This window comes from Bubalus kerabau, chromosome 3 (assembly GCF_029407905.1).
Source record: "Bubalus kerabau isolate K-KA32 ecotype Philippines breed swamp buffalo chromosome 3, PCC_UOA_SB_1v2, whole genome shotgun sequence".
NCBI lineage: Eukaryota > Metazoa > Chordata > Mammalia > Artiodactyla > Bovidae > Bubalus > Bubalus kerabau.
In genome coordinates this window covers 20,869,527-20,887,133 of record NC_073626.1, presented here as the reverse complement: position 1 = coordinate 20,887,133, position 17,607 = coordinate 20,869,527, and the positions used below count along the sequence as shown (strand labels likewise).

The following is a 17,607-nucleotide window of genomic DNA, read 5'->3' as shown; positions in this document are numbered from 1 at the left end:
CCAGCCCTAAAACAGCCAATGCCAGTTATTTTTCCCAGCTATTCTGGGGGCATTCATTTTTCCAATGGCCGAAGCCCCGGCATCAGGTGCATTGATTTGGTTGCAGGGCGGTCCTGGGCTTCCTTGTAGGAGGCTTGCCAGGAGACCAACTCTGATTTAGAGGGGGTGGAGGTTTTGGGGAAGGCCCAGGGAGGGGGCTTCCCAAGGCCTCAGCCAGTAACGCGATCCTCTGATCTGCTCTCTTGTTATCCTTCTCTCCGTTTTTTATCAGCCTTCTTTTTTGCCTCCATGTCTCTGTTTCTGAACACCTTATTAGCAATGTCAATTATTTGTCATCTGGTCGTGGCTAATACTCCGTCTACCTTTTGGAGCTTGCGTCTGATATCAGGGTAGGCTTGAGATACAAAGGCTGTATTTATCACAATTTGAGACCAAGCTGCCTCTGGATCTGCTAAGTCACTTCAGTCGTGTCCGACTCTGTGCGACCCCATAGACGGCAGCCCACCAGGCTCCCCCGTTCCTGGGATTCTCCAGGCAAGAACACTGGAGTGGGTTGCCATTTCCTTCTCCAATGCATGAAAGCGAAAAGTGAAAGTGAAGTCTCTCAGTCGTGTCCGAGTCTTCGCGACCCCATGGACTGCAGCCTACCAGGCTCCTCCGTCCATGGGATTTACCAGGCAAGAGTACTGGAGTGGGGTGCCATTGCCTTCTCCGATGCCTCTGGATCTATTGGTGTATAAAGTCTATAGGTCTTGCATAGTCTTTCATAAAACTCAGTAGGTGTTTCAGTTTCCTTTCGGACTACTTCGGTAGGTTTTGCCTTATTTATAGGCTTACGGGACGCCCTCTTGAGACCTTGTAAAATAGCCGCCCTATATCTCTCAAGGTGGCCCCTTCTGCCTCTGTGTTATAGTCCCAACCCGGCCTTTCATCAGGGGTGGCTAATTCTGCCTACCGCTGTGGGTTTACAGTACACTCGGGGGCCACTTCTTGTAGCCATTTTCTAGCCTCAGTATGGATCCTGTGTCTTCTTCAGTGCTGAAGAGGGAGACTAGCAACTGGATTATGTCGTCCCACGTAAGACGTTAGATTCGAAAAATAGTCTCCATCAGCCTAATCATGCGTTGTGGCTCCTCCGAGTACGGTGGAGTGAGTTTCTGCCAATTTAGTAGGTCCACAAAGGAAAATGGTTGGTAATAGTAGGCGCGGGGAGGCTGGTGGTAGTGTCTGTCTGCTGAACAGGCTGTTGTAGCTCTCTGCGAGGCACTTGTTGCGGGACGCTTTCCCCCGGCTCCTTGGTGGAGCGCAGCCTCGGTCGAATTCCTGTGTCTCCTTCCCCTCTTCCGTCAGTACTCACCGGGAGAGGCGGATACTGCTTAGGAGGTTCCGCTGAGGCTGAGTCCTGTGGACGTTGACTAGAGGTTCCTACCGCCGGGATCGGAGCCTGCCGAGATGGCAGCTCTACGATCTCCGGGGTAATTGGCCCAGGAGCAACTGGTGGAGCCCCAGCAGGCCCTGGATCCGTGGTCATTAAGGCGGCCTCCGGTCCTGGTGGAGCATTAGGTGGCCGACGCGTCATCCAGTATGGGGGAGAGGGCAAATCGCTCCCGTCCGGATCCTGCAGAATTTCTTTTTTGTCATCAGTCGATTTTTGTGCCATTAATGTTTTCCCTCTCTCTTTTTGAATGCAGAGTCTTGCCCGAGGGGGAGGATCTCGAGCCAACCACAGCCATGAATCAATATATGGGTATTGATCCGGCTGCTCCGGCGTTCCTGTTACTACTGCAGAGACTGCTTTTATTGTTTTTAAGTCCATGGTGCCCTCTGGTGGCCATCCTATTCCCAGAGAGGGCCGTTCAACCTCACAGAATATGCGGAGTCGGTTAGGCGTCATGTTCACCCCATAGTCGTCTTCAAATCCCTTCTTAAAATTCTTAATCACGCACTCCAATACAGTTGCCTTAGATACACTTCCTCCCATCTCGCTTACCTTCTTGAACCTTCTTCCTTCCCTTTTCGTTCTGTCCACAAGTTCTCGGTATCCTAAGTACTTCTTGATATTTCCACTCAATGAAACACTTAAATTGCCATTCCGCCTCCTTAATTGGGGTGAGGAGAGCCTTCATGCCAGAAGGGGGATCGGGGAGTCTTCACCTGGAGGTCCGCACGGCCCAACCAGAACACCAAGTGGTCCAAGATTGTTTCTCCTCTCACTTTGAAAGTCCGTTCTGCCTTGGTGGGCTTGATTGGGTGAGGATGAAAACATAGATGGATTAAATATCCCACGTCCCAGACCGTCTCCGAAAAGGTCAATTTTTATTCACTCGCGTATTTTCCTCCCTTTAGCCTGATAACCCTGAGGGGATCAAAAATTCCACAGCAGATGGGACACCTCTTCGGGGAGGGCAGAATATAAGCACACAAAGACCAAGTTTCTTCCTCCCAAAACTCTCTTGCAATCGCCTGGTAATAATTTACCCCAAGACGACGCGGACACCACCTCCTTTGTGACTTTGACTGTCAGTGTGTGTCCCCTATTCCCTCCCAGGGGGTTGATCAGGCCGCCTCTTCCACCCCGCAGGGTGGGAACCTCCTTACCTGAGCGCCTAACTCCCCTGCCGCAGTCCACTACCCACTAACGTGAAAGATCCCTGCGTGGAGAAGTGAAATCTTTCCAGAAGGGCGAGGCGCCTTTCCCCGTCTAGAAGATCCGAGCCGCGAAGCCTCCGAGTAGCCCCAAATGGGACTTGTCTCTCACAGAGAGGAGTTTCCCGGCCTGCCGGGGTCCAGCCCCAGCTGATCCAGGGTATTCAAAGGAGAGACGGCATAGGCGAGGGTCAGGAAACAACTGCTTAATTACACGTTAATTAAAAGTAATAGAATGAGGATAGCTCAGTAGGAAAATTCAGTGGAGAAAAGAGGCTGAGTAGCTTGGTTTAGGCGGGAGACCAATAAACCTTCAAGACAAGAAGTTTGCACCACTTACGTAGGCCGCAGGCGTCCTTCCGTTCTCCCGAAGGAGAGGAGACACTGAGGCCTCCCCGGTCGGATCTTAGAAGCCCAGGCATAATTAGCAAGCATGGTGGGTTCCGCGCTCCAGATGGAGACTCAGCCAGAAGTTGAAAGAGAGAGCGACATGGGGAGACCAAGTTTCAGTGAACAAGGCCCGCACTTTATTTTCCAAAGTAGTTTTTGTACCTTAAGTTATGCATAGAGGATAATGGGGGAAGGGGTGGAGTCATGCAAGGACAGCAGTTCCTGGTTCTAATTGAAGCCAGGCTTTCAAACTTATCATATGCAAAAGTTCAGGTGATTGACATCATCTTCTGGCCAGGAGGCCTGTTAACATTTTAAGAAACTTATTTTTCTCTAAAGGTGATTATTCCAAAGTCAGGCACCAGCCTCCAAAAAAGCATTGGACAAAGCTGCATTTTACATTTCTATACACCCATTATATCAATCAATACACTGCCAAGGACACAGTAGGTAAGGAGTATGGAGACTTAGCAGCAAACATTGGCCCAACAAGTGAAAAACCCTTCACCAATACAATTTCTAATCAATCTTTTAACTACTCAAAGGAATCTGTGTTTAGGCAGTTTAGAACATCTCCTGCCTCTCACAGTTGGGAGGCTCTGAACAATCACATGTGGCCGGAAAAACCTATTCAGGCAGGCTAGAGGATTTCCAAAGGAGTTTTTAGGTTGAAACACTGTCACACCAGGAATTATTAACTGGAGCTGTAAGCTAACTCTTTTTTCAGAGAGAGGTAGTGGGGGACAGCCCCCCCGTAAAGTCAGAGGTGTAGGTGAAAGCACAAAGCAGAAAGTAGGCAGACTCTGGTTTTGGGGGTAGATGCTCCAGAATTTCCAGGGGGACTCCTGAGGCTCGATCCCGCGTTTGCGTATGCCGAGCCTCCTTCCTCATGACCTTTGTCATGGGCGGAGTGCCTCACGCTGGCTCCCGGCAGTGATAGAATTCCAGTTGAGCTATTCCAAATCCTGAAAGATGATGCTGTGGAAAGTGCTGCACTCAATATGCAATATGCACTCAATATGCAATATGCCTGCTCCCGGCACCGGCCAAAGCACGAAATGTAGCCAAACGCTCCGGGAAGCAAACTCACTCAGAAGGATAGCGTGAATAGTGGATTGCAGTTTATTACACCCGCGGGTCCGAGACAGAGTTTCCTCTTTAGCCAGGGACCCGACCGATTTTTGTGACAACCTATTATGCCCAAAATGTACGTGCCCAAGCCCACATCCCCAAATTCTTTAAAACAGGCTCTGGACAACGTTAGTCAGAGATACAATCAGGTTTTAGCCGTAAATTCACATTCTAAAGCTAACTGGACATACAGTTTAGCCCACATCAATAGGTATTATTAAGATTACAGATAGTGATTGATTAGATAGTGGACATTGCTTTCCTTCTGGCTCCGGGAGGTCTAGGTACGGCGTCTGCCTGGTCTGGGTTTTCGTTCGTGTGCTGATATTTTATCTCCATGGCCTCCCAGATATACAGTCCAAAAGTTCGCCGAGGGTGTAAGATGGAGTTCCTTTTCTTTTAAAAATGGAGTCAGCCCAGGCAGAGCAACCTGCTTCTTTCCTCTTTCACCTCCATGAGCTGAACAACCGCTAGAACGAACTCGGCCCTGGCAGTTCCCAACTATGGCGAGGCCTTGAACGCGGTCCCTTCATCAAACCAGAGGCCGCTTTCGGGCTCGCTCCCCTCATCTTGTGGCCGGAGGACTTGTCCGTTTGTGCGCGCTACCCGTGTCCTTAAGGCGCCAAGGTTCCTCCGACCCACATCTGCCTTGGGGTCGACTTCAAGGCGCCGAGCCCTGGAATGCATACAAATACTTGGGCCGGCTTCCTGGAAGGGGCTGTGGACGAGTTTGTGGCTCAAGATTTCCCATCCCGGTGGAACCAGGGAACCAAGAAAGCCAGAGGATGGAAGCAGTAGTAAATCTACCCACAGTTATAATCCGAGATGACAGTCGTTGCTGAACAGGACTCCAAGTATATTTTCTAAAGTTAACTCGTCACGTGCTCTTTGATGGAGTGGTTCTAAAGACTAATAAACTGTGTTTCTCTAGTTCTCATATGCCTGTTTCATTCATTTATGGACCAGAACTTTCTGTTAGTTGCCTCCTACTTTTTTGGAATAGGGAGAGAAACAAACTAGGTTTCGCTTTTAGCTCTTAACACCGAAGTCTTCAAAATACTGAGCCACAGAGAGTGAAACGAGAAAACTTTGGGGGATTGACTACAAGAATGAGGGAGGTGGGTCTTGTGCAAGAGTAGATGATGTCCGTTGCCACTGTGATGGCCACAATGGTAAATTATTCTGTGTTCTTTACCTTGGGTGTATTTGAAATTGTCATTGATAGAAAGTTTATTCACATAAGTCTCAACATAGAGCTTTAAAGGCCTTTGAACCTTTAGGAAAAATGAAAACATTGTGATAGGGTGACCTACCCCTTTGCCATAAACCCCTTCTCAATTCCTTGAAAAATCAGTTCCTGGAGATTCTTTAGCAACCCAGATGAAAAAAACCTTTTTTGACAGCTTCCTGTGCCTACCTCAGGTTCATTTGTTTGTTTATCTATCTATTCCTACAAGGTCATCGTGTTTAGGCTTGCAATGCTGCTAAGTCAATTCAGTCGTGTCCGACTCTATGCGACCCCAGAGACGGCAGCCCATCAGGCTCCCCCATCCCTGGGATTCTCCAGGCAAAAACACTGGAGTGGGTTGCCATTTCCTTCTCCAATGCAGGAAAGTGAAAAGTGAAAGTGAAGTCGCTCAGTCGTGTTCGACCCTCAGCGACTGCAGCCTTCCAGGCTCCTCAGTCCATGGGATGTTCCAGGCAAGAGTACTGGAGTGGGGTGCCTTTGCCTTCTCCGTTAGGCTTGCAATGGTTTTCCTAAAATGAGACCTCCTTCGAGCCGGATTCGAACCAGCGACCTAAGGATGACCATCAATCAAGTTCCTACAGTCCTCCGCTCTACCAACTGAGCTATCGAAGGAGCTACTGAGCAGTTGTCTTAGAATACTTTAAATAATCTTTACCTGAGTATTGTAATTTTGACTATTTAAAAATAAAAAGAGGCAAACATGAAAGGTGCTAGAAATATTCTAAAATTAATATGGGTAGTGATTATGTAATTGTATTTTAAAAATTAATTCCCTTGAACACTAAAGAGTTTTGCTTTGCTACTCCTGTTCTATCTGCTTTAGCTCCTCCTCTCTCAATCAAAAGTGAGCCATGAGTGATACGGTTTTCCTAAATGGGTAGGAGAGAGACTTGTTATCTTGAAGCGGAGTTACTTTTCAAAAAGTGTCCTCCTTCGAGCCGGATTCGAACCAGCGACCTAAGGATGACCATCAGTCAAGTACCTACAGTCCTCCGCTCTACCAACTGAGCTATCGAAGGATCACGTCTGGGAACTTTTTAGACTCTCTTTTCTAATGTCTATCCAGATGATTTCTGCTTTGATAATACGCATTCATTTTTAAAAGTATAATTCATTTTAAGCAGCCTTTTTAAAGGCTGAATAAGTCCTATGTCATGATCTGGGTAATTGCTTTCACGGATTTAATAAACATCTAAAATCCATTGGGTTGTACATCTAGGACGTTAGGATATTGTTCTATGTATATCTTAAAAGTTCTACCGGTATCCCACGTCCTCCTCCCTAAGTTTTACATACCTAGGGTGAATTTCTTGCATTACGCCCGATTTCCTGCTGTCCCCTCTAATTACCATTTCCTTTTTCTCTAGAAAAAAATGTCTGCTGCTGCTGCCAAGTCACTTCAGTCGTGTCCGACTCTGAGCGACCCCAGAGACGGCAGCCCACCAGGCTCCCCGTCCCTGGGATTCTCCAGGCAAGAGAATTTCTCCACTGGAGATTCTCCACTGGAGTGGGTTGCCATTTCCTTCTCCAATGCATGAAAGTGAAAAGTGAAAGTGAAGTCACTCAGTCGTGTCCGACTCTTAGCGACCCTATGGACTGCAGCTCACCAGGCTCCTGCGTCCATGGGATTTTCCAGGCAAGAGTACTGGAGTGGTTTGCTCAATAAATGATATAATTACTGAAAACACAATTAGGTTAAAGAGGACCCCTAAGTTGTGAACAGAGAAATATCTGGTGCATTTTCGTATCATTGTGATTCTCTTTCTGAAAATCTAATGGGAAATTGTGTGTGTTCATAGATCTAATGATGAAATATGTGGAGTGTCAATTTTTTTAGTTGGATAAATAATTTGGGTGGTTCATATTATATTGAATGATTACTGTGGTGCAATTAAAGTGAACCCAAAACACCTATGAAATTTAAATGCAAATATAAATAAATGGTTTTTCCGGAATAAATCGTCAAACATTGAGGTTCAACAGAGATTGCCTTAGACTTGTGCCTAAAGCAGAAATAGACATAAATGGGGAATACACTAAATTATGTGGAGAGAAAAGGCTTTCTTTGGAAATACACTTAAGGAAAATATATTTTATAAATGTCTGTGTTTATTTATACAAATTTATGCAAAACTATATTATTTATACAAAATGATATTATTGAAAAATATTCCCAAATTTTCCTGAAATGGCAGTTCCCAATGCCTTCTATTTAGGAATATTGAGAGCATGTAGTCAATATTGAACTCAGTAATTAAATCCCTTTCCGTGAAAAATTAAGAAAATATCTAGCAACTTTCAGTGTTCCTGACCTAATAGAGAATTACCAGCTGGAGGGGAGAGATCCTAGAAAGTGAAGTTTCTAATTCATTGTCCAGTGTCCTATCCATGCTTCAAATACAAGGTGGAAAATAGCAGATATGCCAAGTGTGAAAAATTCAGCATGGTGCTGGATTCAATTGCTGCTTCAGAACTGTTGTGTCTTTTGGGATGCAGAAGTTTACTGGGGTGATACTTAGAGGCTTAGGAAGCTCCCAGGAAGAAAACTGAAAAGACAAGTCCACCTTTCCTCTTCCTCCTCCAGCCTTGCATTCTCCCGCTAGATTCCTTTTTGGCAAAGGAAGGGGATGACAGAGGATGAGATGGTTGGATGGCATCACCGACTGGTTGGACATGAGTTTGAGTAAGCTCAGGGAGTTGGTGATGGGCAGGGAAGCCTGCTGTGCTGCAGTCCTTGGAGTCGCAGAGTCAGACATGACTGAGTGACTGAACTGAATATAGAGCCTAGTAGTAAGTCAGCAGTGTGGTTTAGAGAGTCCTACCTCCTTTATCACAAGGCAGATTAAAGGATGCGTGTCTTAGTCTGCACCAGCTGCTATGACAAAATGCCATAGACTGGGTGGTTTAAATAACAGAAATTAATTTTCTCACAGTTCTGGAGGCTGGGATGTCTGAGATCAAGATGACAACCATTCAGTTCCAGGTGAGAGCTCTCTTCCTGATTTGACAGAGAGAACTCTGATGTCTCCCATTATGAGGATAGTAATACTACAGGATCAGGGCCCCACCCTAACTACTACATTAACCATAATCACTTTCTAATTCCAAATACAGTCACATTTGGATGTGGGAAGAATACAGTTCAGTCCAGAGCAGTGAGTTTAGAGTTCAGTCAATAGTTTAACAACTGGTAAAATGTCCGTGTGAATTTTATGACAGTATTCTTGATCTTCATTTTACTTCTAATGGAAGCTAAGAGGTTCAAAATTTAATACCTAATCCAATGCTATTGGAAACTAGAACTCCTAGCTCATGGTTGAAATCCCGAAGTTGGTCCCAGTTCATAATCAGTCATCCCAAAGCTCAATCCATGGATCTGAACTGTGGAATTAGGCCACTTTTTTCTTTTTTTCATTCCAGTTCCACATTTGCATCTCTAATATAATCATGGAAAATAAATGCTAAAAAAAAAAAATGAGTGGAGGACAAACTGACTTTTGTACCTGGGTAAATTCTATCCAAGGAAGAGTAAAGTGAGAACATGTAGATGGAGAGAAGGCAAGGCTGACCTTGAGCCGAATTTTGAGATAAACGGTGGGTTTCTATATACACTTGGAATATCTGAGTTTTGAACTCTTTTGTCTCAAATGGAGCGGGTGCAGGAAGGTGGAGGACTTTTTCCCACAGAAAGTTATTCACTTTTTTTTTTTATCAGCCTTGATTGCACTGAAATAGAAAAGAGAAGCACAAGCATTTAAGAGGATTAAAAGGGTTCTGGAAAGGCCTGCACAGCATGCCTACACAGCATAGGAACATAGAGTCACTTTCTTGAGTAAAATGCTCCATCTTCTCCATTTCAATTTTATCACTTTGCCCCAATTTCATTGAGACTAGAAAATAAAATTAGACGATAAGAACAAAAAGTTTCTAATGATGGAATTTCAGACAAAGAAGTAGTTGATATTTAGATGTTGGAGAAGGACCTTCAAATGACTTTACTGCAAGTGATGGTCCTTGAAATGCCCAAGAGTTCTCTTTTCAGAACTGACTCTGTACAGTACCTAGCACCTAAAACAGTACTTGGTACCTGGTACTCCACAGGCCCAGAATAAAAAGTGGCACCTACTACTTTTGTTTTTGTTTTGCAGAGAATCCAGATCTAAGCATGTAACCATGATTATATTCTCTTCTCCTATTAATATTTACCCTTAGAAAAATAACTTGTACACCCTTGATCGAAATCGGCACTACGAAGTCAGAATGAAGGGAGGAATTTACTGGGACGCACATCCCCTCGTGACCTTGTGTCCACCGAAGGAGATTTTTTTTTTAAGCCAGACAGAAAGCAGATCTTAGGGGACATTTGTCCGAACTCTGGAGAATCTGTTTCTGGGGCTAGCTGAGTCAACTGGTGGAAAATTTAGGAATGAGGGAATTGGCAGGAACTGTTGGGATGGCCAAAAGCCGAGTCTCATTGGTCGAGAAACTTGAATTGCCCTTCTGGATGCACCTGCAATTTCCTTCCTGTCCCCGGTTTCCGTAGATATGATTCCAGAGTGAAACTCTTGCGCAATATCGAATACAAGTACAAATCGCAGTGGCCACGAGTTCTGAATTACTTTCAGATTTAAAGCGAGAAAGGAAGAGCGGTTTACCTATCCACGTGGGGAATTAGCTCAAATGGTAGAGCGCTCGCTTAGCATGCGAGAGGTAGCTGGATCGATGCCCGCATTCTCCAGCTTTATGTTCCACTTACGCTTTGGCCTTTATTCCCATGCTTTCTATAAATAATAAACACCTTGGTTAAACATTACCACTTAAAGACGCAATTCAGTAATATTGATGACCTCACCTTTATCTTCAATGATAAGGTAGGCAAGTTTGGGTGCTTTGGGTTTTCTCTCCGGTTTTGAAGATTGTCTCTACCAGGTGAATTTACACATCTACATTCCAGTTATTTATACGTTAATGTTACATTTTTATTCTCAGAATCAATTTCCCACATGTCTGACCTCTTGAAGGTAACCTGAAATTCTTACAACTGAAACAAATGATTTCCACCTTTTTTTAAAACTTGGGAGATGATTGCTTTATGTACTGCTTAATACGATTGTGACGAGCTAAAGAATATGTAGGTATGTTTGAGGTTTGCTTTTTTTTTTTTTACATTCACTCTTTCTCTTCTGAAGTCATCTGGCTGTTTCTACGGAGATGGTGGGGCTGCTGCTGGCACTAATACTGGAAATCTTGCGGAATGTGGCCTAATTATGGGAGGGAAGGGCTTCCAGGTGGCGCTAGTGATAAAGAACCTACCTGCCAGTGCAGGAGACTAAGAGACGCCTGTTCGATCCCTGGGTTGGGAAGACCCCCTGGAGGACAGCACGCAACCCACTTCCCTATTCTTGCCTGGAGAATCCCCTGGACAGAAGAGCCTAGAGAGCTACAGTCCATAGGGTTGCAAAGAGTTGGACACGACTGAAGCGAGTAAGCAGGCAAGCACAGCATGGGAGAGAAATCGTAGTGGAGAACTTGTTTGAATTGGAAGCTCTGGTGAGAGCTCGGTGAGAAAATCCAGGACAATCTAATAAGCTGTGCATCCAAGGCCCATGTTACCTTTGAAAAGAAAATTGGACCATTTTTCTTGTTTACTCTTTTGCCCTCAATTCGCTTTCAAAGAGCAAGGATACTACCAGTTCTAGCCGTTAATACTGGTAGTTGCCAATGTGTTATAGGCAGTGTCTCTCAAACCTAGTTCATTAAGCCTGGACTTCTGTGTCCTACATTAACTCTCTAGGTGGTTCACTCACCAAAGTTTGAGAATTGCTTACTTAAAGAATAAAAGTTCTGAAGCATGGGAAGGAACATGCAAAAGGGTCAGGCACAAAACCCTCAGACAACTCTTTCTTACTTAATATCTTTTATAGTTGGGAACTCTTCTGTAGGTATTCGGAATCACATTTTTCAGACGGGGTAGAAGTGTGGTTAACATATTTTAATGAAATTGACATAAAACTAACAATTATTTTCTATTGTTAACCCTTGTTTATTAATTTTCTAAAAACTTCAATTCTGCAGTGGTTCTCAAATCTTGCAACACATTCAAATTACCTGGGAGCTTTTATTTTATTTTTTATTTTTGAAAAGTTAAAAATTCCTTAATTTTTTATTCCTGGTACCACTACCACAATTTACAAGGCAATATACCTGATGTAATGAAAAGAAAAAGACAAAGCTACAACAGATAAAAGACCTCAGGAATGTACATCTAATTGACATTACATTGCATTAATCAATAGCTGCACTTTTTGCAAACTGTGGCTATGACAGTCCTGAACAAGAAGGGTTTCCTGTTTAAGCTGCAGTAACTTTTCTGACTATGGATCATCGTTCCTTCTGTGGCAGATATTTACAGTTCCTCTAATGCATTTGGGACGACTGTCTCAAAGTAACCTGCAGCTTTCCTGACAACTCCTCGCTCTCTCTCCTGCTAAGAACTGTAGTCCTTTTCTTCTGAGTTTTTAGAACCTTCTGCTACCATATCCACCACTTCCACCACCAGATCCATAACCACCACCAGAGGGACTGCCCAAGCTTCTTCCACCAAAACTACCCCCTTTCATGGGTCCATAATTTGACTGCTGTTGTCCATTATAATTTCCCAAATCATTATAGTTTCCACCACCACCATAGTTACCTCCAAAATTTCCTCCTTCATTGTAACCATCATATCCTCCACCACTGCCACCATATCCACCACCTTGGTTTCCATAGCCTCCTGGTCCACGACCACCGTAACCTCCTCTACTACTATAACCAGGACCACCGCCATAGTTGCCACCATCCCCTCCAAATCCATTATATCCACCATCGCCTCCTCCATAGCTCCCTCTGCTGCCACCACCTCCACCACCATAGCCTCCTCTTCCACCAAAGTTTCCACCATGGCCAAAGTTACCTCCACCACCTCCAAAGTTTCCTCCACGACCCATAAAGTTGCCAGATCCACCTCCACGACCTCTTTGTGATCCAGCAGATTGCATCTCTTGTTTAGAAAGGGCCTTTTTTACTTCACAATTATGCCCATTAATAGTGTGGTATTTCTGAACAACAATTTTATCAACTGTATCATGATCATCAAAAGTTACAAAAGCAAATCCTCTCTTTTTCCCACTCTGCCTGTCTTCCATAACTTCTATGGTTTCAATTGTGCCATACTTTTCAAAGTAGTCTCTCAAATTATATTCTTCTGTATCTTCTTTAATACCACCAACAAAAATTTTCTTCACTGTTAGATGGGCACCAGGCTTTACAGAATCCTCTCTAGAAACAGCTCTCTTTGGTTCCACTACACGCCCATCAACCTTGTGCGGTCGAGCACACATTGCCTGCATCCACTTCTTCAACACAAGAGTAAGTCACAAAACCAAAGCCCCTGGAACGTTTTGTTTGAGGGTCTCTCATCACCACACAATCTGTAAGTGTGCCCCATTTCTCAAAATGTTCTCTTAAGCTATCATCTGTAGTTTCAAAGCTCAGACCACCAATAAACAGCTTTCTCAACTGCTCTGGTTCCTTGGGATCATGACCCTCCATTTTGAGACCGGACTCGCCTCTTCCAACTCGAGTTCAATATGGGACCGAGAGATACCTGGGAGCTTTTACAACTACCGATGTCTAGGTCCCACCGCCAAAGTAGCACAATATAGGCGCTTTGTAAAATATTCGCAGGTGATTCCGACATCCACCCACGTTTCCCAGCCAGTAATGAGAATCACCTTTCTTTGCATAACTAAACCTAGAAGGGGAGGTAGAATTTTATCCCTCCTCCAGGGGTTGTAGGTGGCTGCCAGTAGTAGAGCATCCACCGGGAAAGAATAGAGCAAGTCCCAGAAGTTGGTGATGGACAGGGAAGCCTGGCTTGCCGCAGTCCAAGGGGTCGCAGAGTTGGACACGACTGAGCGATTGAACTGAGGACTCTAGTAACACCAGGGGGCGCTCGTGCTCCACCAGTTACTAACCATTGGTGAGCGTTGTTCCAGCAGGCCGCCCCCTCCCCCTCCCGGGTCCTTCCCGCCCCGGTCTTCGGATCCACAGGGGTGTGGCGAAGACTTGTCCCTTGATTCCTTGATTCTTGGGTCGGGAAGACCCCCTGGAGAAGGAAATGGCAACCCACTCCAGCATTCTTGTCTAGGAAATCCCGTGGACAGAGGAGCCTGGCGGTCCACAGTCCCTGGGGTCTCAAAAGAGTAGGACGTGACTTAGCGACTAGATCACCACCACCTTTGCTGAAAACGGGCCCAACTCTGATCCCCTGGTCGGGGTTCCGGACTTCTCTGCGGCACCGGCCCTTAATGAATTATGGTGCTGAAGTGTGATCATGCGTGTTAGAAGTTGTTACGGAGAACAATAGTTTAAAGAAACATATTCCCTGCACACAGTTGAGTCTTCAACAGATGCACAGCAGGTATTTATGTAACTGACAAAGGCCTTAAGGTGGGGGATTTAATTTAAAACCACCCAAAACATGAACTCCTTCGAGCCGGATTCGAACCAGCGACCTAAGGATGACTATGATGTTTTATGCTACAGTCCTCCGCTCTACCAACTGAGCTATCGAAGGAATTACGTTCTCTAGCTGACCCGCAGAGGATGCCATCGCTGCATAAGGCTGGAAGCCCATTGGTACTTGTTTTGTTCACCCATGCTGTTGATAAATACGCTCTGGTGGCCTCCACGTTTTCTTTCTTTTTAAAAATAATTTAGACTTAGCAGCAGCAGCAGCTGTAGCAGCAGCGGCACTCCTTCACAGGGCGACTGCCCTGGGCCAAGATGAAAACGGTAGCACCCACTGGTTTGCAAAAAGAAAATAAAACAACGAGGCATGAGGAACTAACAAAAATTTAGCAACGATTGTCTTTTACTGTGATGAATGAATTTAAATAACTAGTCTTAGAATTTGAAGTACTTTAATCTGCAATTTTAACAGATAATTAATAGAAGGAGGAGAAGGAGGAAGAAAACAAGTACCGAGTTAAACTCTGCAAACCATACTAAGACTTCTTTAATTGACATTAGTCCCTGTAGATAAATCAGACTATCATACTAATTCTAAACTCAGAAAACAATCTGTCCATGGGGAGCTAAAATAATATTTTAAAGCTAACTCAAGGTAGAAAGTCCTGTCATTCAAATACTAGTTAATTTTGCAAAATGTGAGTCTAGTCTAATTTTCTGTGACAGTCTGAACCTCAAAATGGTTATTACTCTCTCCTAAATGAAATCCACTTGAGGTGGGAGCCGACAAGAAGAATCCGCTTTGGTCTCAACGTTCCACTAAAGATCATTACATTGTCGTACTGTTAGGGGAAGCACGCTAATTAAAACCGCCCACCCTGGCCAGGCACCATAGTAACCATTTGCATGTGTTGTTTTATGACAGGAAGTTCTGGTAAGGAACACAACTAATAAGCCTCCACCAACCGGAAGAGTTCGGCAAAGGTCAAAAGGAGACACCACATATCCGACCACCTCCTGGAACCCTCCTCTCTGCCATGCTGAACAAGGTGTGCACCACTAGGAAGGTGAGACAACCCGGAAAATAATCCCATCACCATAAAACCCGAGACTGCAAGCCATGTGACCAAGAAGTTCTCCTGGGTTCACTTACTCTCATGCTCTGCGCCTGGGCGCACTTTCCCAATAAAATCTCTTGCTTTGTCAGCACATGTGTCTCCTCGGACAATTCATTTCCTAGTGTTAGAAGACAAGAGCCCAATTTCGGGCCCTGGAAGGGATCCCCCTTCCTGCAACAATACGGTGGAGCCATACACATTGGACAAACAAACCCCTTGTGCAAGTAGAACACTGAGACTAGCGTTCACTCTTCCATGGCACAAATATTTGCTTTTTGTTTATCTGTTTCTGAATAGGTGTTAGGGAAATTTAAATAGAGACAGTCTTACTCAAGCTTCAGAAGCAGGATAGCAGGCCTCTGAACAGTTTCTAACCTGCCTGGACTTTGCCAGGATTCCGAGCCTGCCTGCAAGCATAGCAAGTCAGGGAGCACTTTAGATAAGAAAGGGAGCAGGTCTTGAAATGCTTGAGCTCCTGGAGGTCTGGCCAACCGTGCCTGGGGTTTAACCTTTGGCAAGATAAAACAAAAAGCATTGTAATAATGTAAAAGTAAAACCAGAGCTGCTTTTTTTGCAGCCTGGGATTACAAGTTCAGTTCAGTTCTGTCGCTCAGTCGTGTCCGACTCTTTGCGACCCCACGGACTGCAGCCCGGGAGACACTGGAAGACCCCGGAAGCCGGGACACCAGGCTTGCCTGTCCATCACCAACACCCAGAACTTCCTCAAACTCATGTCCATCGAATAGTGATGCCATCCAACCATCTCATCTTCTGTCGTCCCCTTCTCCTCTCACTTTCTATCTTTCCCAGCATCAGGGTCTTCTCCAAATGTTAGGTAGTTAGAATAGGAAAAAGGAGTCCAAAATGGTGGTGGCTAGAAGACAAAGGAAAACGCATGCGAAAATCAAACAAAAATCTGTGGACCGGAGTGAGAACCTCTGGTGAAACAAACAGCCCTCTAGGCTAGCCCAATTTACACAGGGCAGGCTCAGGGGGAAGGAGACAAAAAACTTAAAATAAGAGGAAGCCAAGACGCATTGAGGTCTCTCCTTTGGGGTAGGCCCGCCGTCACCACTCGAGAGTGTATTATAATTTGCTCCCTGAATAAAACTTAGTTGTAATTGAGCTGAAACACTGGTCCACCCTGTAAAATCTTTGTTGTCTGATAGACAGAACCAAGGAAATTACACACTACCCTGACACAATGAGTCAGTTCTTCGCATCAGGTAGCCAAAGTATTGGAGCTTCAACTTCAGCATCAGTCCTTGCAATGAATATTCAGGACTGATTTCCTTTAGGATGGACTGGTTGTATCTCCTTGCTGTCCAGGGGACTCTCAAGAGTCTTCTCCAACACCATAGTTCAAAAGCATCAATTCTTCCGTGCTCAGCTTTCTTTATGGTCCAGCTCTCACATCCATACATGACTACAGGAAAAACCATGGCTTTGACTAGATGGACCTTTGTTGGCAAGTGGGAGCCTCCAGAGCTGCTATTTGAAGTCTCACGGGTGAGATGGATGCATCACCTGGGACCCTTTCCCAACTGTACTCCAGATTGCTGTCATTTCGGACTGCCCAGTGCTGTCCAAGTGTGGATGTAGGTCATCCACTTTTGGTGATATATATGCTGTTACTTCTCTCTATTGTTTCTATTTCTTTTAAGAATTAAGTCAAATGATCTCTGTTATAAATTCAAATTGTTTATTTGTGTGTAACAAATGGTTTGTTTTGTTAATGAATCCTTCTAACCTAAAGCGAAAGTAAAACTTTCCACAAAACATTTAAAAGCAAGTTGCTAATTACTTAATCTGGTCATTTACCCCCTCAAGTCTTCATAAAACTGAAACATCTGTTTTGAGAAGGGCTAGTCTGAATGGTTTAAATATGAAATTTTATCTCCTCCCCAACCCCAACTGACTGAATAAGTTATCCTATTTTATAGATATACTTAGTACTATCCATTTTGTATAAGTATATACAAAAAGTATCCATCCTTCCTTTTCTACCACTCCATATTACAATACAGAAGATTCAGGCGGTTAAGACAGGTCTTAAGGAGCTTTCAGGAAAGAACAAGTAGTAGATTTGAGAGATTCTGAGGAGTGTGTGTACATATGTGAATAACTTGAATTTTTGTAGGTCAAGAATCACATCTGGTTCTTCCATATGTCGACTTAGAAAAAATGCACGAGAGTTTCGAGTTGTTTTATTTGGCACAAAAAGAGGACTGCAGCCTGAGATAGCTCTGAGAAACTGCTCCAAAGAGGTAGGGGAGAAGATCAGTATATATATGATTTTGGTAATGGGGAAGTACATGCAATCAAGCTCAGATTCTCTTTTTACAGAAAGTTTCTGTTAGTCTTGTGAAGCTTCTATTAGTCATGAAGAGCAGTCATCACCGTGAAAGATTTTAGTGCTGTTCTAGATTTGAGGAGATACTAGAATTGGGTTCATAAAATCACCTCCTGATAATATCTAACTGTTGGAAGACCTGTCCTACCAGTTTTCCTGGAGCACAGACTGCCTCATTTCTGCACTCCACCCTGAACTCCTTTCAG

The 17,607-nt window shown here is 44.5% G+C and overlaps 1 protein-coding gene, 3 non-coding genes and 1 pseudogene across 7 annotated transcripts; all 5 read right to left on the bottom strand.

The window, feature by feature from the left end:
- Window positions 1–273: 273 nt before the first annotated feature.
- Window positions 274–5,383, bottom strand: LOC129645560 (uncharacterized). Of its 4 annotated transcripts, XR_008711435.1 has the most exons (3): window positions 2,987–3,175; window positions 2,599–2,796; window positions 274–2,241 (listed from the first exon to the last, which is right to left on the bottom strand). XR_008711435.1 is itself a non-coding variant. In XM_055570854.1 (2 exons), the coding sequence occupies exon 2, from the start codon at window positions 1,979–1,981 to the stop codon at window positions 1,166–1,168; it is 816 nt and encodes a 271-aa protein (XP_055426829.1). In that variant the 5' UTR covers window positions 1,982–2,356; window positions 2,987–5,383; the 3' UTR covers window positions 274–1,165. The 4 variants fall into 4 exon arrangements, 2 of the variants coding, with proteins under 2 accessions (XP_055426829.1, XP_055426828.1); XM_055570854.1 differs by lacking the exon at window positions 2,599–2,796 and having other exon boundaries at window positions 274–2,356; window positions 2,987–5,383; XM_055570853.1 differs by lacking the exon at window positions 2,987–3,175 and having other exon boundaries at window positions 2,599–2,974.
- Window positions 5,384–5,938: 555 nt separating this feature from the next.
- Window positions 5,939–6,028, bottom strand: TRNAY-GUA (transfer RNA tyrosine (anticodon GUA)). Its single transcript is given in 2 exon segments — window positions 5,939–5,974; window positions 5,992–6,028. It is a non-coding gene; the product is annotated as a tRNA-Tyr (tRNA).
- Window positions 6,029–6,345: 317 nt separating this feature from the next.
- On the bottom strand, window positions 6,346–6,435 carry TRNAY-GUA (transfer RNA tyrosine (anticodon GUA)). The gene is given in 2 exon segments: window positions 6,346–6,381; window positions 6,399–6,435. It is a non-coding gene; the product is annotated as a tRNA-Tyr (tRNA).
- A 5,181-nt stretch (window positions 6,436–11,616) lies between these two features.
- Window positions 11,617–13,084, bottom strand: LOC129645553 (heterogeneous nuclear ribonucleoprotein A3-like; annotated as a pseudogene).
- Window positions 13,085–13,946: 862 nt separating this feature from the next.
- Window positions 13,947–14,036, bottom strand: TRNAY-GUA (transfer RNA tyrosine (anticodon GUA)). Its single transcript is given in 2 exon segments — window positions 13,947–13,982; window positions 14,000–14,036. It is a non-coding gene; the product is annotated as a tRNA-Tyr (tRNA).
- Between the last annotated feature and the right edge of the window lie 3,571 nt (window positions 14,037–17,607).